General features: G+C 42.2%; 2 protein-coding genes and 3 long non-coding RNA genes across 13 annotated transcripts in view; 2 read left to right on the top strand and 3 right to left on the bottom strand.

Moving 5' to 3' along the window:
- Nucleotides 1–502: 502 nt before the first annotated feature.
- LOC148374037 (uncharacterized) lies at nt 503–2066 on the top strand. Its single transcript, XR_015852859.1, has 2 exons — nt 503–842; nt 1599–2066. It is a non-coding gene; the product is annotated as an uncharacterized LOC148374037 (long non-coding RNA).
- An 83-nt stretch (nt 2067–2149) lies between these two features.
- Nucleotides 2150–3323, bottom strand: LOC148374036 (uncharacterized). Its single transcript, XR_015852861.1, has 2 exons — nt 2943–3323; nt 2150–2525 (listed from the first exon to the last, which is right to left on the bottom strand). It is a non-coding gene; the product is annotated as an uncharacterized LOC148374036 (long non-coding RNA).
- Nucleotides 3324–4570: 1247 nt separating this feature from the next.
- On the bottom strand, nt 4571–7626 carry LOC148374035 (uncharacterized). The gene is made up of 3 exons (XR_015850020.1): nt 7398–7626; nt 4988–5153; nt 4571–4890 (listed from the first exon to the last, which is right to left on the bottom strand). It is a non-coding gene; the product is annotated as an uncharacterized LOC148374035 (long non-coding RNA).
- A 623-nt stretch (nt 7627–8249) lies between these two features.
- hexim1 (HEXIM P-TEFb complex subunit 1) lies at nt 8250–10410 on the top strand. Its single transcript, XM_088331558.1, has one exon. It carries the CDS (start codon nt 8561–8563, stop codon nt 9497–9499), a length of 939 nt encoding a protein of 312 aa, XP_088187684.1. The 5' UTR covers nt 8250–8560; the 3' UTR covers nt 9500–10410.
- A 2700-nt stretch (nt 10411–13110) lies between these two features.
- Nucleotides 13111–19509, bottom strand: part of arhgap23a (Rho GTPase activating protein 23a) — a 94331-nt gene continuing 87932 nt past the window's right edge. For all 9 annotated transcript variants that reach the window (XM_088331508.1, XM_088331526.1, XM_088331492.1 and 6 more), the window contains one exon: nt 13111–17477. In XM_088331508.1, coding sequence (XP_088187634.1) covers nt 16368–17477 — 1110 coding nt within the window. In that variant the 3' untranslated portion in view covers nt 13111–16367. The remainder of the gene's footprint in view (nt 17478–19509) is intronic.

Genomic DNA, 19509 nt, shown 5'->3' with positions numbered 1-19509 from the left:
GAGAATAGGAGAAAGAGAGAGAACAGGAGAAAGAGAGGGAAAAAGATCAAATGTGAAAGAGAGAAAGAACGGGGAGACAGAAAGAGCAAAAAAGAGAAAAAGAATGAGAGTGAGACACAGAAAGAGAGATAGGGAGTCAGATAGAGAAAAGGGAGAGATAAAGAAAACACGGGCAAGAGAGAGAAAAAAAACAGAGAGAGAGAGAGAGAGAAATAGAAGGGAGCCGACTCCTTATTGATGGGAGGCCGGCACTCACCGTTCACCTGAGCCAGCTCATACAGTCGTTTCGTTTGCAAACGAACCATCACTACGCCCGGTGTTTCCACGTAACATGAGCCCAAAAGCAAGCGCGCCATTCGCGCAACTTGTCCGCCAGCATCAACGCAGCAACCTGACGCTTCTTCTCTCACTCATCATGGGCACGCTATACATCAGTTATTTTTAAATGGGCCGTCATTCAAAGACCCAGGATTACACCGCTGCATACATTTTTTTATTTTTTTTCCCCACTGTTCATCAAATACAATCTTACAATGAAATCAAAATCAACAAATTTGACCAAACAGAAGGAAAAAGGTGCTGACAGAAAGAAGACTAAAGGCTGCGTCCCATTCTTCGCACTTCCACTCGCTATGTGCCCTAGTCACTCGGTTTGCGCGTTCACGTGAAAATGGGGTGTGTCCCGATACTCTCAAGACCGAGGCAGAAGTGCCCTCAAACCATGTCGTAACCACTTCAAGACCGAGGGGGCTCTCGACCTCACTTGGCGGCGAAGTGACTACCCAGAAGGCTTTGCGAATTCTCAATATCAACAAACATGCCCGAAAAGGAACCGCACAAATGTAAGTAGTTTTCCACAACCACGCATGTATTTGCAACAAAATGTATTGAGATATCTTAGTTAGACGTAAATGCAATAGAAAATCGTATTTTCGCGTTAAAACACGAACATTGCAAAATCGCTACTTTACGAAGTGCACTAATCTACCAAGGGAGCTGGCAAAAAAAAATCTTCACGCTACAAACTGTAAAGTAGGATAACTGCAGAAAATCACGGTTCAGCCCATCCCTGTTTTTATCTTAAACGAGTCGTGCTTTTACATTTACATGGCCAGTCGCTAAAGGAGCATAGTCAGAATACCGTTCTGGACATAGCGCTTGTTTACTGCACACAATTTCGGGTGTCGTGTTTTATTTACAATATGATTCTTTCATGTGAGATCAGAATGCATTAGTTTTCATCATGCATTATGAGTAATGTCTCCGAATTTCTCGTGGAAATACAGTTGAAACAAACTACTATCACATAATCCACTGCCTTCTCTGTAAACACATATTAAGTAAACTAATTACCTTCTCAAAATGTTGTCCAAATGTGGAGACAACTCTAAAGCATATGTGATGCTGGCCAATAGAAGGTTCATACAGCCATAAGAATAACATGTCATTTTTTTGTATCTATTCACTATCAAATAATTATCCAGAACACATCCTATAATTTCCTGTCTCATATCAACTTGTTGAGCATCCTATACACAGTTGTTTTTGTACAATACATCAGCATTAAGTAATTCTTGTTTTTTCCACCCAACCTAAAGGCCACTGTAGAACGTCCCGTGGAAGAGCTGGTCACCATCGCAGCTACCACGCCATCCACACCACCGGGCACGTCGTTGGCACCTTCTAATCGGGCGCCAAACCCCAAATCACCCAGAAAAAAAAGGAAGCACGATACACTCCTTGACTTTTTGAAAGCGGAGTCTGCCGGAGCGAGGAAAAGGCTCGAAGAAACTGTGGCCAAAACTGAGCGGTTCCCGTCCTTTTTGGGAAGCTCGTTGACAAATTTCCAGAACAGTGACATCTCTGCAATGTTTCCCTTTGTTTTATAAAATGATTTTTTTTTTATTATTATTAAGAACTCAATGAAGTTCCAGTTTGTGTTTCCAGCTTTATGGAAGTATTGGTATATTTTTGTTAAAATTTGTGACACATTATTTATTTACTATTATGTATTTTGGCCCAATGTGAGTTTGTTTTTCTGAAAGTAAACTATTATTTAAGCTGGAGTGATTTGTAGTTGTTTTCTGTCCAACAGTCACATAGTTCACACACAGTATCTCACATCATTATGAAATAAACCACCAAGGTGTTACTCAAAATGAAGATGTTTATTGAATAGTAATGCAGAAAAGCACATAATGCAAATGTGGGTCTGACTTCCAGAGCCTAAAATATGGCTTTTGGGCAATTTATTCCATATTAACTGTGGACAATTCTTTGTACGGTGGACCTGGGAACCCTGAAGACCCGTGACACCACACGGTAGGACAGAGCGTGGACCAGCCAGTACACGTAGATCAAGACCTCCAGCCATGGCCCTGTTCCCTCTTTAGCAGCTCCTGCAGGGCCCACATAACCTTCTTGCTCAACCTTAAGTCCTGAATGAGTTCTGACTCCACATCCAACCATAAGCACAGGATGGGAACATTCCTGTCCAACCTGTCCACGCTTATGGGACAGCCACTCTGGAACACAATAGATAACAAATCAATTTAGACATAAATGTGGGCATAGAAAAGAAAAAGACCGCTTTAACTGTGATGTAAGCATCATGAAAAAATGTTGAAATGACCTTTTTATATTCAATGACAACTCTTTTGAATTAAATTCCTTATGAACTAAGGTTTTTGGGTCGTACAGGGAAGTTTGGTGACGATATTATGCCAGCTAAAGGGTCAGGTGGACTGTTCTTGTGTTTGTTTACGTTTCGTCATGTCACAGATTCAAGACCCCTACAATATGTCATAAAATGGCATTAAGATACTAATAAGTAGATTGCCATTTATGTCTACACAAACTAGGGTATTATGTGAACGTGCATTGTATGTTAACTCTTACTGTATTTGACCGAACGGGTCATTTTTTTTAATGAGTGTACGTACCTTGTAAAGATGAATCAGCACTACATAGCGCCGAAGCTGTCTTCAGTATAGCACATTTCTCCTCCGTTGATTGGACACACGGAAAAGATGAAGAGCTTTCAGGCAATCGGTAATAACACAGCAGTAGCGGGCATTTTTAACGTTGCACGAACTCTCCAACTGACACACTACAGGTTGAGACTCGAGTTGTTTACATGTGACGTAGACCAATACGTCACTGAGGTCTACAGCCAATTAATATTACCGCCATCTCCTGGACAGGGGTGGAACCTTGCAAGTCTTGTCCAAACCATCTCCACTTTGCACTCCACCGGCGGAGGGCACTCCTCTATCGAGGGACCTCACTGGAGGGTCCTCAGGGCCGAGTGAGAGAAATGGGATTGGGCCTAAGCTTCTCTTGGTCCCCTCGACAGTCCAAACCACAGTTCTCCAACGTGGTGCCCCCTAAGGACAGCTGAGGTGTCCGCTGTCGTGTTCTGAATTTAGTTCACTAGTGCTGGGATATTGTGATTTTCTACTAAAATTGTTTTTTGTGTGTTTTTTTTGGTTTGGTTTGAACAATTTTATCGACACTTTTGACAGCAGTTAACCAATGTGTAAAGGGCAATACTATTGTGCAGGGGCATAGCTCTGTCTTCTCAAGTGGGATTTCTTCCCACCCTCCCAAGCAGTTGTCTGAGTCTATTTGATCCTACATCCAATAATTAAAGGAGGGGTGTGTCATTTGATGTGTTCTTAAAAATATGAAAGTCTAATACGTTCTTTTTTACGTGTTAACGTAGTCCATCTGAGTTTAAAGGACATTTTTCCACCGCGCCTTTATACTTTTATCTGACTTTTAGCACGGTTGTTCCAGGACTCCAACATTAGGATGCGTGGGGGGGGGGTGATTTCGTTTCTAGTCTATAAGGTTTTTTTGTTACCGTTGTCTGAAAAGTAAGAAAATGGCGGTTTTAAATACAGTCCAAACACCAACCCAAACCCCAAAAATATGAAAAAGAACAATTTATTAGTACCGTTATTGAGGAATAAGCTGACTGAGGCTGCAAACATAACTTTAAGCCAGGGGATGGCGGCAGAGAGTAGCAAATATTTAAGTTGCAGACACACTGTTTTCTACACTTTTCACTTTAATCAAATTATGGAACCTCATTATTAAAACAATCTATTATATGTCTAAAAAGATCCCTGGTTCGAGACCGGGTAGAACATATGTAGGCCTGGAGAGGGATAAGTGCCACCAGGCTGTTCTTGCCCAAGACACACCAAAGGAAATGGTGCCCCTAAGACCCGAGTGGTTAGGGTTCCAATCAACCATCCATCCATTATGTGTTACAAGCACAACAGCCCAGTGTTGTGGGCTGTGGTATGTTGAAATGTTTGCATAAAAACAAATGCATCAATCAAGGCGCAGGTTCCGATAGAAGATTGGATTCAACTGCTTGGAGTGGTCGTTGGTTGGCAGTTGCAGTACCCAATTTAGTCGCCAGGGGGTGTAAGAGACCCCCCAAAAACCTGACCACACGAAAGCAGATGTTTATCGATTTTTTTTGTATTTATGGTTGCTGTCTTGACACTAAACCTAGTTCAAGACATTCACAGAGGTCTAAAGTACAACTGTACAAATTTTCACAAAAATCAGTTCAGCTGTTTCAAAGCATATAAGTCACACAAAAACACACCATCTTTAGTTTCATTCATTTGATTAGAACTTTTACCGACATTCAAAAGTCAAACTGCTGCAACACAAATGGTTTAAAAAAACACAAAAGGTGGAACTCAAGGGGACTCTGGAGCTAAATCATGGATAATAACCATGTCAGAGAACTTTTGGGAATAGCTGAATGCTTTTTGGCAAGGAATTAAGCTCAGGTAGGTTCTGGGGCTGCTTTGCTTTGTGTGACACAGGTTGTCTTGATTCTGTGCAGGGAACAATAGAAACTCAAGACTGCAAAAAAAAGAAGAAAGTGTCTTTATTGTCAGAAACGTTGGTCTTGTGGTACGGTCATGGGTAGTACCGATACAACAGGGATTTTTTACTTCACCTTTTTGTTGTGATGCTTCCATTACCGCCCTCCTAGCCAGTTATAATTTGTGAAACAGCTGCCCTTCCTTAGGCCTTCGAGAAGGCCCTGGCTCCGCCACTCGAAATCTAATTGGCCAAAAGCTTTATTGTCACTGATGTGATTGATAAAGTTAGACACCACACATCTGGAATCAGAGCAACCAGGAAAAAGGCAATGAAAGGAAGCAGACAGTTTTTAATTTTTTCAATAATTATATTTTGTCCATTACTACTCAACGTCGCACGATTCAGACAATTTAGGCCAGCAGAGAAGGCCCTAATGGGCCACTACTGGGTAAATTAAATAAAAAAAATAAAGTGTGTGTCTTATTGTTATAGGGGCCATGTTCTGTGTGTAAGGTTAATAAGGTGAATTGCAACCATTTATAAGGGGAGTAATTGGCTAAGGTTGACATGTATGCAAATATAAAATGTTACTATCTTGAAAAGATTGTTTTGCTGTAATCAGATGCATAGGTGTTGAATTAAAAATTACATATTCACATGAATATGACGGCCTTCACCCAAAATATGTCGTCACATTGTATTTAATTGGTGCAGGGATTCGCCAGCAAGTAAAATAATATATTTTGAGTAAACACACTTAAAGCAATTTCTCAATGACTAGGAAAGCTGCGCCGCCCGCTGGTAATCCACAGTTACTGCGCTATCAAAATTTTAGTGCAATAAATATATGGGTGAATGGAATAAATGCACTCTAAATAACGTGAAGTTTATCGTTTTGAGGTGGCACGTCGGCCTACTTATTATTACATACATATAAAGGGTAAACATACTCTTATAGATATTAGATTAGTCTGCAGAGACGAATCCCCTTTTACACTAATATCCATCTTTCATCTTCCCTCAAGTGAAGCAATAGGAGCAGCAGCGGCAGCCATGTTAAGATTAAGTTCGCTAATCCGCAGGAACTGTGATCTGTGCAGTGGTAGTGGAAGCACTCTGGCTCCCTCCTCCTCTCTCTTTTAGTCCAAGCACAACAAGGACAAGCCGAGGCAAGGATTTCTCAATCTCGTCTGCCATTAAAGCTTTCATATTAACCGACTCCTGCCAGATATTTGGCTCAAATGGGCCTGCCTCACGAGAAACCTGTCCGCACCATGGTTATACTAATACTATTTCTAATACTAATGGTGAATGAATGGTCAAAATCGTTGACTAAAAATAGTTTCAAATAACTTTGGGTGATCGGTTTAGCATGTTATATTTATGATTTAACACCAGTTAGAAGAAGCCCCGGTATCACCTGAGTTATGATACTACTGCTGTATGACACTACAACCTTATGAACTATTCTAGCAGATATACAAAACATTACAAAACCAACTTGAAGCAGTGTAGAACTTAACTATTTTTAAAAAAACATTTTAATGATGCTATTCAATCAACTCCCCTATTGTATAACTACGCCTTCGAGTTCAAGTATTACGACTACTATTACTAGTAGTCTCTACAAAACCAAAATGGCTGATTAAAGATAAAGCATATTAAAAACGTTTCCAAAGAATGTGTATATGCGAGTTTATTCTTCATCAATCAATTTATGAACTACTCACGTATTTAAAGAGCTTGACAGGGTATTATATGTAAGTGTGGTTTCGAAATACTAGTTGGTTAGACTTCACCAGTAAAACAACCTCGCCACCGAGATGGGTGCCGTCTAATTCTTGAAACGCGCTAGCATTCGGCGGTGCTAGCGTCTCCGTTTAACCTCATATCATTAGTAATTGTCACGTGAATCATTTTGCGTGTAAACACTTTGCGAAAAAACGAACCCACAAGTGAATGTTTTGAAAGACTAAATAAGATATTAAGGCGGAATTGTCAATAGGAAGTGCCATGTGTCCAGTAAATACACCAGCCCCAATATGAAACCAGGCACATCGACCTAAGCGTTGAGATCTGCTGAGTGGTTTATATTACTCGCTTTCTATATAGAGTAAATGAGTGGCATTCGTCGTTAAATGATCATTGATGAAAGATTAGGCGGATCGTTGCTTTAATTGCTTGCATTGTTTTGGCATCGAAGTAGCTTACTCGCCATTGTCGCTTTATAATGTCGGACATGGCGTTATAGTCTTCTGGTAAGCCACGATGTAAATTTAATAACCGCCATGCGTATTTCGATGGGCTGTCTGCAAGGTTAGCATGACTTTAACTGTTTGACGTGATAATGCAGAATGAAAAGCCAAGGCTAGCTCACATTAGCAAGTTAGCCTAACCTTAGCGTGTTCCACAATCGTGTTTAAAATAACATAAGCGCTGCAACTTCAGATCGAACGCTTTAGCCGCAGTAATGCTCTCAACATCGCTCCGTCAAGTCAACTTAAAAGACTAGAATAGAGCAAAGTTGGTCTCTCCTGACCCACCCAAAATTCAGCGAGAGGCTCGATGATGCGCCCATCTTGGGAGCTTTACTGCATTTGCCGTTTGTTTACGCTGATTCCACAGTTCCGCCAACCCCCTCGAACCACTTTTTGACTGGGTTGGTATCCCTCCGCCCGACGCGACTAAAAACTTACATCAAAGTATTTATTGAGAAGATATATGCACAAACGACAAATATTGAATATTTTAGATTTTGGCCTTCATTGCGCGAAAAAGACGGGCTCTGGTAAAGCGTTTCAGTTTGCAACAATTCCAAACGGACTAGTCTTTTCGAGCGGGCTCCTTCGTTTTGCTCTTAGCGTCGGGAGGGAGTGTGTTTTCCTCGCATGATTGACGTTCGTTTGTGACGTAGGTTCGCCACAACGAGAGCTAAAATGTCATTTAAAAGGATGGTTGTTTTGTATATACTTGGTTTGTATTCATGTTTAACCACTGCGCCGTGCTCATATTTTTATCTTTTTTATGCTTTCCCCGAAATTCAATATTGGTAGCGCCCAAACGAAGCTTGGGACTGCTTTCTTGGCTATCATGACGTCATTTTGATTGGCGATCCAAATCTCCAATGAAAAAATTCCCCCATCTTAGCAACAGCAAAATTGTTGTCTTGTCCAATCCGCGCCGAGGGGGGTTGGCGCTCGCTCGAGCTATATCAAGCCATCTGATTGGCTGTTAGACGCGTCCTTTATGTATGCCTTCTGGATTCTGTAGTTTATATTGAGTACATTTGAACACAACGCGATTGATAGAAAACTTCACATCCCACAATGCAACGACAGAGGCGAGCGACGGCGTGTTCGCGACTGGAGGCGGAGTGCATATATAAATGCGAGCTCCCTCCACTGGAGCGGCATACGAGACACTGTTGTCATGGCTGAACGTTAGCTCTTGCAGACGCGGAACTGTGACAGCACCGAAACAGTTAATATAGTCAAACCCTTGGAGGAGTTTCGTTTAGTCATTCATTTCACTTTTTGACACTTTTCCGATCATTTTTTTGTGAAAGGGGTTATTTATTCGACATTGCTGATATACTTAGGGAGACTGTGAACTATCATTTAAGAAACTTTTCGGAGGTTTAAATCGTACCGATAAGGGGTTTTAAAATGCGTTAACCATCAAGGCTGAAGATAAGAGAAGCATCACGATGACGGACCCTGCGGAGCAGACGGAGCACCTGAAAAGTTCGGGCAGCCCATCAGGTGGGACCACTAGCAGCAGCAAGCATCTCCGAACCGGGCAGAGCGCTGCACTGCCGCACAACGGAGACAGGGGGCGCCAGAGGAGCGACAAGCATCAGCAGGATGTCAACACCGACAAGTTGAGGGGTGTGTGTCCCGGAAACGAGTCCCCTAACGCCGGGGACGCACCGCCGCCACTGCCGACGTCTGAAGGTCTCCTCATCGACTCGGATACCAGCCTTGCAGTGGACGCTCGCCTAGGCAGGAAGCGCCATCGGCGCCGCGCCACTAAAAAGAAGCGTACCTGGAAGCCCTACTACAAACTTTCGTGGGAAGAACGGAAGGCGCTGGAGGAGCGAGAGACGGTCCGGGCGTCCCGCTTGCGCGAGGAGATGTTCGCCAAGGGACTCCCCGTAGCTCCCTACAACACCACCCAATTCCTGATGGACGAGCACGACCGCGAGGAACCCGATCTGAATACCGAGGCGCGGCGGCCGGACGACACTGGCAGCGAGGAAGACCTTTTTGAGCACGACGACGAGGAAGACGATGACGATAGCGCAGGCGGCGGAAACAGCGACGGCATCGGGAGGCCTGGAAACGCCGGTGGAGAGTTTCTCCAGCGGGACTTCTCCGAGACCTACGAGATGTATCACGTAGAGAGCCTACAGAACATGACCAAGCAGGAGTTGGTAAGGGAGTACCTGGAGCTGGAGAAGTGCATGTCCCGCCTGGAGGAGGAGAACAACCGACTGAGGAGCGCCGCTATAGAGCCAGGAGATGGCGGTGGCATGAACGTGGAGGAGCCCTTGGCGCGTCTCCGGGAGCTGGAACGGGAGCTGGAGAGACTCAAGGCCCAGAATACCGAACTCCTGCTCCGATGCCAACCCGCCCAAGACGACTAAGGACGCTTGCCGAACTGTTTACCGCGTGCTAATTAAAACACAACAACGACCTTTTCTGATCTGGACTTTGTTCTTTTGTAACGGTCCCGGGACAATATTTGGCCAAAGGTAAAATACTAAAAATGAGGTATTCTTCACCATAACTGTAATCATTTGTTGACATGTTACCCGAGTTATAAAAAAAAAAAAGCATAGGCACAGTGTCTATTATTTAGCGCCTCCTGGTGATAAAAAACGTCGGTCATTAATGAAACAAAAAATAATTTAAATAATTCGTGTATTTTTGCCTATTATCATATAAACTTGCATTTGTAAAATACTCGAGGTCGGGAACTGGCCTCTTTACATAACACGAGCTAGCATAATTGTTTGACATCTTGCTGCTTCGGGTAACCTGAAAATAAAAACTGCAAAAGGCTGGGTCTCAGTGAGTCTCCATCGTTTGTGTTTTTCCTTTTGCTTTTTAGCACTCGTTTTCATTTGTACTACACAATGCAATGACATCCAGCCATCAAATAATACACACTGTCCCCTTCAAATGAATCTCTTATTTTTGGAATTTTTATTTTTTTTTCCCTTTAAGTAATACGGTTGTTATTAATATAATAAAACGTTTTCCTGTCTGGACTTAATAAAATGTTGTCATTTGGCCTGCGGTTAAAACATCGTATGTATTTGGATTTTACAATTACAAAATACATATGTGGATATAATTCATTTTAAAATACCATGGTCATGAAAAAAATAAATTTCTGTTCTGTGTCTCAAATGGAGATTCTTTTTTTTGTTTTTTGTTTCTAATATTCTGTTGCAAGGAACATGACGACCAACCGGGCCAGTTATGTCCAGTGTTTGACATTTTGAGAGTTTGTGAGTGTGTCACTAGTTCAATAAACAAAAATCAAACGAAATGGCACGTTTTTTTTGTCAGTTTGTAAACACACACATTTTACCTGCTTGCATTTAGCATGTAACCGGTTGCCTTTTGGAGGCTGCAATACTGGGTATTTCAGTATTGATCCGATCCGAGTAAATAACATGGGAGTATCGCTCGATATCAATCTGATGCCGATACTTTTAACTTGGAAATGTCACAATCATTGAATAATAATAATGACCTTTACCCACTTGAGTTAGTTTATAATTTTGATAAACAAAAACATTCTAGGCACTTGGAGTGTTTAAAGTTTTTATTAAGTGACTACATTGCAAACTTCAAAGGTATAAACAATATATTTCAAGAACAACTGTGTCAGAAATAACACCCAAGAGTCAAACAAAAAAGCAGCTATATAACACAGATATTAATATAATGCAAACGCGACAGCTATACCTTCCATTGCACAACATTTTAAATAAGTCAGTTATTAAAAAAAGTCAGTTATGCAAATAAAGTCCTGCTTGTCTTTCATTGCTAATGTTGCAATAGTAACTGTGGATTTACTTTTTGTCCATGAAAGGTAACTTCAGTTCCAGAGTCCCCCATCCCCACCTGTTTATGTGCACTTCTGTTGTTGCCAGAGTAGTAAAAAACCTTACCAGACAAATTACACCTGGGATTGTCCTTTTCTATAGTTGAAGAAAAGGTCACCACTGCGCTGCGCTTCCTGTCTGCCTTTGTAATTTTTAGCTTCTAGTGGGCGCAGGCGCACGGATTTGCCCCTCATATGCATAGCAGACAGAATGCAGCAGCAGGCCAGGTAGGGAGAGGTGCTAAAAGTGCGCCTGTCAGTCAGGTCTGAGGCTTAAACATAGCAAGTGTGCTAGGTGGCAGAGAAGAGCTGCACTATGTACATAGAAAATCTGTGTTATGAAGAAATTGGTGTAGGACGAAAACTAACCTCTCTGATCCAAATACTTGCTTAGTATCGATAATGTTGATATTTGGATTGATCTGCCCCCCCTTATTGCAAAATTGAACAATGCCATAAGACGTCGGTCTTTGTCTCCAAAAAGGCAATTGCTTACATTCCACTAGATGGCAGCAAAGTAGAATGCAACTTAAATTTCCCAACTCACTCCCAAGATACATGGCTGAAAGGGGGAGGAAAGCGGTCATTTGGATCGTTACTTGCTAGTGCACCAGAGGAAAAAAAAATAAAAAATTACAAACTTCAGTTTTATATAAAACCCTCACACGTTCAAAGCTATATTGAAAATGACATTATTCAAACGTGAACATTTTCATGTTAACTGTGTAAAATCTCAAGACGTATATCCGCTCAAATTCAGGGATGTGTATCAACTTCCGGCTTCGTTTACTCCAAAACGACAGATCTGCTAGTGGAGTCAGCCCAGCGCATTCTAAAGAAAAATGAATATGAAAATCAATCTTTTGGAATTCTATTACAATGGAAAGAAATCTTGTGTCAAACTGTTATGGGCTCAAATTGGTTTGCATTAAAAACAACGTTGTCATAGAACCCTAATAGTTACTCCTGTGCGTTAAAGGTAACGTCAGCCCGGATTATTTTTAAGGGAAGATATTTGGGTTCAACTCAATAGACGAGTGAATTATTCACCTTTAATCGCGTAAATAATTAAAATACTGGGCATAATATAATTCTTCACCCTAAGTTATACAATCTAAATCAATGTAGTGCGTTGACATTTGTAGAACAAGAAATTAATAAAACATTGGGGTCGATTTACATAACCGGAGGTATTTTTAGTCAACGTGAGTATATTTTAAGTCTTAGATTGAATAGTAGTGCTTTGGAAGGACCCGGATGGTTCGGATCATCACCGCTCGTAGACGCGGAAGAGATTACTGTACTACATAATATGGGTGGATCAAGATAAATATTGATATTATGCAAGTACTTACTGCGGATCGAAACTATTGTCCTGGGACCGATGTGTCACCACTCCACCAATTTCCTCGTTTACCGCTTCAAGCCCAGGCCTTCTCTCTCACCCAGTGCTGTCAGCCACTCTCTATGTTTAAGCCTGTTTGTGACTGACAGTCACTTTCAGCACTTCTCCCTACTTGGCCTGCTGCTGCATCTTGCCTGCCTCGTAAAAGAGAGGACTATATCTACGCACGCACTGTATGGCACAGGTGTAACTTTTTTTTCCCCAAAAAAGTAATTCACTACTGTGGCAAATTTACATAAACACATGAAAAAAAGTCTACTCTACAGAGAACAACGAGCTGCAACCCCCCAAAAAACTTAAATGTGTCACTGTTGTTGATGAAAATACACACTGTAATAAAAATAGGGTAATATGCAAATGTGGGGGTGGGGTTTCATGTGGGCTTTTACTCCCCCGGATGGAGTTAAAGAACCTCATGGCGTGAGGGAGAAATAAACTCCTCAGTCTGTCCGTGGAACAAGACTGTGACAGCAGTCTGTTGCTTGTAGTTATTCGAAAAACAATTAAACGTTTTCAGTGCCTAAAATGTTGTTTATCGTAACTATAAATTAACTCAAGGGAAGGGTTCAATCATGAGTCGATCAATACTACCAAGTATTTACTTGAAACAAATCGATACCGAAATTCCCAGTATCGCGCACACCCCTACCGCAATATCCATTGAGTGGTTGCTCACCTGTGCTCCATTGGAGGGCGCTACTTACAAATTCACACAAAAACATTGTTTTTAAACATACGTCTGTTTATTTACATCATATATAATAAGCTAAGCGGAGTCATACTCATAAGCCATTCGAAAATGTACACACGAGAGACATTATGTTACATATTAAGTATGTACATAGGACACATCAGCGACACTTCTTAGTTGACACCACATGGGAGTGCATAGTGTACTATTTTTTGTCTTTTTTTCTCCTTATGAATTGATTAAACACGTCTTTGGAGGCAAGCTGGAGAAGGAAGAAGAGATAAACAACCAGCCGAGCACTGAGGAACATTCCAGAAAGGAGGCACTTGGTCAATTGCAAAGTAGTTGTGAGGTCACATGTCCTGGAAATGGCTAAGGGAAGGATTGACATAGTGATGCAATTCTTTTTATTTAAAATCCCAAAAATGTACTACTCTGAAACAAAAAGGCATTTGTAAGATGTGACATCAAACCACAACAAGTAATACTGTATATTTATATATAGAAAACAATATATTAAGGGACCGTTTCAAGTATAATGCCTGGAGAGGGAAATGTTTGTAAACCATTAAAACAAGTATTATTATTATCATCATCATTAAGGTTAAAAACAAAACTCATATATATATATATATATATATATATATATATATACAACTTAGCAATAAGGCTTTGTACAAATGATACAACTCAAAACAGGAAGAAAGCGAACACGGTTGAGTGAAAAGGTTTGAGATCGATTCCTCTCTCCCAATAACAACAATATTCATATAAAAAAAGCACCGTTTCCCAGGGGAAATTTGTGTAATAAGAGACAAGGGGAGACTGAGCAAAAGTCTTGGGCCGCCATCAATGCTAAGAGTGAAGTCATCGAGACGTTAAAAGTTTTCTTTTTAGATTCCGAATGTGGATCTTGTGCAGTGCTGATATTTTCAATATATTTAGCTTGTAACTTAGAGGAATCTTGAATGTGTGATCCTAAAGCAAATAGGGAGCTACAAATAGTCTCCAATGTGAATAACGTCAAGTCATTTATGCCAGTGTTATACAAAATTGTTTTTTAGGATGTCCATTTTAAAAACTGGGATTTTTTTATTCCCATTCTGCGCAAACTGTGTGTTTAAAAAACGTTTTATGGCTTTCTTAGACTTTTGGCAACTTTTTGCTGGTTCAGTTCTATTTGTTTTACTGTGATGTTCAACGGTACGAAATGAAAAGCATTGTATGTAATGGTATGGTGTTGGAATGGTAACAGAAGCATAGTTGTTGTATTAACAAACAATCATAAAACTAACTAGACAGTGTTTTTGAAGAAACGGGTCTCAAAACTGGGGCCCTGGTGCGGCAGTCGTCAACGACCACTGTGACGCGGTACAGTACCTGGCCGTGGGTCGCCCGACATCGGCCACACAGAAAAAAAATGGTGCCACGCTGTACAACATTGTTTTGTCTGAACCTTTTCCCATAAGGCTCTACTACAATGCCTTTTCCTATGTCATCTAGATCCCTAATGGTCAAGTAGTTGCAGTGGATTTCCACTTCATGTTAATAAAACTTTGTTATTACTGCTATTATTACTAATGTGATTACTAGGCGGGGCAATGAGAATATGAAGAGACGTTAAACGAGTCTGTGGTACACAAAAGGTTTTCCACCACTGTCAGTGGGATATCAATAGCAAATATCACAGAAGCCCTAACTTTATGTCCTTTTGTTACTTTTGGTATTTCGTGTAGTTATTTGTTGTTATTTTTCCTACCATTGGATCAATGGCCATTTAGTATAGAAACAAGTTGAGAAGCGACCCAAAACTTTTGTGTGTAAGTGTCTGAGGGGGCACATGAGGTCAAAGTGCATCTCCAACCTACAGAAATACACATTTACAGGAAGTCATCAAATGAAAAAGCTTTGGCAGTGGACATGGATTAAAAAACAATTGAACAAGCCAGTGCGCCGACCCGCAGCTGGAAGGGCGGGGGCTAAGGCTAGCCCAAGAGTTTAGATGCCTTGGTGCCGTTGTGGCCCCGCAGTGGTGTCCTATTGATTGTAACAGGAGGGAGGGAGAATTTACAGTATTTTCCGAAATATAAGGCGCACCGGATTGTAATGCGCATCCCACCAAATAGTTTTTGTCGTACATTTTTTTATACATAAGGCGCGTTAAATTGAGAGTACAGTAAGAGCTTCTGTGTGTAGGGGTACATATTAAAGCAATGCATTAATATGTGCCGCTAACTCAAATCACAATATATTGTACGCAATTGGAAACTGAACCCGAGTAGGTACGCTGAGCGCGTTAACATATTACCACTAGACCACCAGTGGTACAGATGACATACAAAAAGCATTTTTATAGTGCCTCACCACTAATCTGCGAAGTGCATTCTGATAGGGTAAACACTTCTTCACCGGTGTGTAAATAAATCTCGGTTTAATATGTATGTGTATGTTCGATGTAAGATTGGGCCCAAGAAAATTCAGCCAGACATGATGCCGCCCGTGGGTATAAAAGCCAGAACCAGCCTGAGCCCACCCGATTAACTTGTTTTGAGGGACCGAACCCAAAGTAAACCAAAAGTCCTTGCAAGTGCGCGCTTAAGCCTAAGTACGTAGTGCGCTGAAACGCACACTTCAGCGCCGAAGTGCACACCTCTGCACCGGAGTGCAGCGCTGAAGTGCAAGTGGGAGAAGCCCGGCCCAACCTGACTTAATGAGTTCCATTTTACGCCCAAACCTGGCCCGGGCCCAAGATCTTACCTCTAGTAAACGTAAAAAAAAGCTTGTATCGTATTTCGTTAAACAACCTTGTTTTCTCCATTCTTTCACATCCATTGGTGACGATATGGAGATTGTTTAACCTATCAGAATGCATCATGCATCAGTCTTTCAACAAAATACTGTACAAGCTCTTTAACATACACAAACATGTTAAACTGAGTGGTTATTGACAAACAGGTAAGGAGTGGAGACACTGTTTGAACAATCAGAATGTACTATGCAAATCTGTGTTTCTGGTACCATGAGTAAAATAGTGTTATAATGAGATAAAGCCTAATGCATTTCCTTGGGTTCAATTCCCATTGCATACATTTTTTTGCAATTTAGGTCAGCAATTGATTGATAGATCGGAACAATCGTTGCTCTAATACTATTACCATAAATCCAGGAACAGTAATGCATTTCCAATCTTATCCACCGTATTCCGCGGTATATAAGGCGCACTTACAAATTTCTGGCCAAATTGGGGTTTTAAGTGCATCTTATAGTCCGGAAAATACAGTACTTTCAGTCTGAACCTGCTCACAGGAATTGGTGAAACCTGGATGGAGGCGGCTGGCGGTCAGCAGATCCCCTCCGACCGCCGTCGACCTCTCTGGGGCCGTCGGGCGAGATCGGGAACTCCGAGACGGCCAGCGGGGGCCGCTTTTCGCCGCTCGTCTCGGTTGGCGACGCCACAACCGTGTGTCGGCGCCATGCACGCCTCTTGCGGCGGCTTTCGGGGGACAGCGGCTTCCGCATGCCTACGTTTCGAAGGTCTTCTGCCGAGCCCAGAAGGCGGGTGCGTACCTGCTCCGCCAGAGATTTGCTCGCAGGGGCGATGGATGGCGATGGTCTGGCAAGCCTGCCTGAGGAAGGGCGGAAATTCTCCTGGCTGCTCCCTGATGAAGTGTGCCTCCTCGACCTTGGGGTGTCGCCCTGGCCACCCTCCTCCGTGGCGGAGGCAGCGATCTCCAGATGGTCCATGGAGCGAGCCTTCATTTTGTCGCTTCGGAGCTTCTTGCGTGCGAGGGTGTCGCAATGGATGAGCTTGTGCGAGTTGAAGGACGGGCGCGAATGCGCTCTGTGTGATGACGTTGATGATGGTGTGGTGGAGCGTAAGCCGGCGCCGCCGTCGTTGCCGGCTCTCTGCTGCACAGCCGCGGGTTTGGGAGGCAGCGGGGGAGGCGGCCCTTTCCTGGGGCGCTCCCGTGAAGCAAAGCCGCTCTCATTGTCCGTCTCGCTCACCAGCTCGCTGTGCTCGTCGTCGGCGTCCTCGGCACCCAGGCTGCGGCCCAACGTGGACAGCGTGGAGTAGCCAGACACGATGGAGCGGGCATCTGCCCTTCCTCCGGCTTCTCCCTCCTCCTTGCCACCTTTTGCCGCCTCTTCTTCCTTCACTTCCTCTTCCACCTCCTCATCTTCATCCTCTTCTTCCTCCGCGTGGGGAGCGCAGCTGCCTCCCACCTCTTCCTCTTCCTCCTCCTCTTCTTCCTCCGCCTTGATGGGCTCATGCTCAGAGTCGTCGTCGGTGCTACTGCCCACCCGCCGAGCGTTGTGGCGCTTTCGGCGTTTGCGGCCTGTCACAGCTGACATGATGGACAGAGTCAGGAAGTCCTTGGCGCTGAGGTCCTTCTTTGACCCCCAGGAACCCTAAATCAGATGTAAAAAGTTAGATTATTGCAGTGCTTCTCGAATATTTTCTGTCACGCCCGCCCTCGAACAAGAAGTGCTGATATATATTAGTTTTTTTGATCAAATATGACATGAAAGGGTTTTTCACGTACGGTGTGAACGTGTATGCCCTCTGGGAATTATTTCTTTCTCATTTAATCAAGTAGAATTGCAGCGCCACTAGACTAGGGAGCAGTGTTTTATCTAAACTTGGCCTCCACACTGTTTATATAGCACAGCGTATAAGCATCGAGTATGAAGTGTATGTATTAAGTGGAGCAAACACTCTAGTAACCCCATGGAAGACAGGCAAAACGGAGGCGCGAGAGGGTTTTCTTCTTCTAAGAGGGAGCGTGACAGCAAATAATTGAGAAGCACTGCTTTACCATGTCTCTTTCGCCTATTTCCTCATCCGTGTTATTTTCTTTTTCATGGGGTTCACTTGAGGGGTTATCGTGCATCCTTGATATTTGGTTTGAGAAGTTTACTGAGTAACTGAAAGTCTCAACTTTTGCAAATGATTATCCTTAGTTAGGCTTCTTTCAATGTCCATTTTTTGTAGGATCTTATTGGTCAGATATTGGTGAATTTAATCACAATAAGCTCCCTTTTAAGAAGTACCAAAATAATTTAAACTGGCTGTTCCACACCCTGTAAAAAGAAAAATGGCGGGGGTGGGGCCCCTTGTTCCCACCAAGTGGTGATAAAGAATTGTGCTAACCACTTGTGGCTGGTCTTCAATTTATCCGATATTCTATTGATCTGATATGGCCAAGCTCTTCTGAGTTACTAATCTTTGTTTTACAGTTCCTGCCCCTATATGAGTTCATCAACACTAAACCTTAACACCCCACTTGAAAATCGTTGTTTTCCGGGCACCAACAATGATTCCCAGTAAGCTGCAAGGTTTGAAAGGCAAGCCAGGTTGCTTGCCAAGACTGTACAGACACTGTATCACGCACGCATTGCAGTCAACCAGTGGACTTAAGGATTTCAAGCTCAAATGCAATGACGGTGAGGGTTTCTTATTTTTCAAGAACTATCACTTTTGCTGAACTGCATATTTTTTCTAGTTAATCTTTACTCAAATGACGCACAAACCAAGCCAGTCCAGAGTGTCAATTTTGCAGATCAGAAATTGGGTCCTTGAGGTTAATGTCCCTAATCTCAAATAGCTTTGCTTGGGAGCTTCTAAAAAACTCAGGTATAGACAATTGGGTTGTTCTTCACTTTTGTTGTGTAGTAGCTGAGTCCGACCTTTTATATTACTATCTTTCTCTCTAACCATTACCCTTAATTCATTCTTATTGTCCTGCTTTCATAATTCCCTTTTGTAGATTAGTATTAGTATGTAATTATTATTACTAATGTGATTACTAATGTGATTACTAGTAAACCTGCACATGATTCCAATTTGATTGAGTACTTGAGTGCGTCAATTTAAATAGCATTGACAAATAAATAATACAAAGAATTTGACATGTAGCCCCCTTCATATTGATGAAGTTTTTTCATCTCATCTCCTGATAATGCAATCACAAAACTGATGTGGTGCTCAGGAAGGCGGGACAAACTTTCACGGGACAATTCATAAAAATGTCAAGTAAACATTTGATCAGCAGACTTGGTCGGGTTATTCTCACTTCATTCCTCCACGCTAGGTTTGTTTGTTTCTGGTTTTCTTTGAACATTGCAGTTTTCGTTTCCAGTCTCTTGAGATTAATTTTTAAATCAATTATGTATCCAAACAATCATATGACCCCCCCCCCCCCCACTAATCTGCTACACATATACAACAAAGTGGCAGTTAATATGAACTAGTAAATTTAAATACACCACCTATCTTCCCGTGAAGGGATACAACTTTCTTTTTTTTTTTTTTTTTAAACCTTGAGCATAATTCAAGACTGTTTATTTTTTTAGGCGCAATGTGGTTTTCATGAATCCCTGGTGCGATCATCACATTAATGTAGAGACATGATTATGAATTTTTTAGTTTGTTTTCTTATTG

The sequence above is a fragment of the Urocampus carinirostris genome, chromosome 1 (genome assembly GCF_059441175.1).
Source record: "Urocampus carinirostris isolate Australia breed hairy pipefish chromosome 1, RoL_Ucar_1.0, whole genome shotgun sequence".
Taxonomy (NCBI): domain Eukaryota; kingdom Metazoa; phylum Chordata; class Actinopteri; order Syngnathiformes; family Syngnathidae; genus Urocampus; species Urocampus carinirostris.
The sequence above is the reverse complement of the archived record's forward strand: the minus strand, read 5'-3'. Positions and strand labels throughout refer to the sequence as shown.

What these genes read in the sequence shown, in the direction of transcription:
- hexim1 (XM_088331558.1), top strand. Translation starts at nt 8,561, where the DNA reads ATGACGGACCCTGCGGAGCAGACGGAGCACCTGAAAAGTTCGGGCAGC.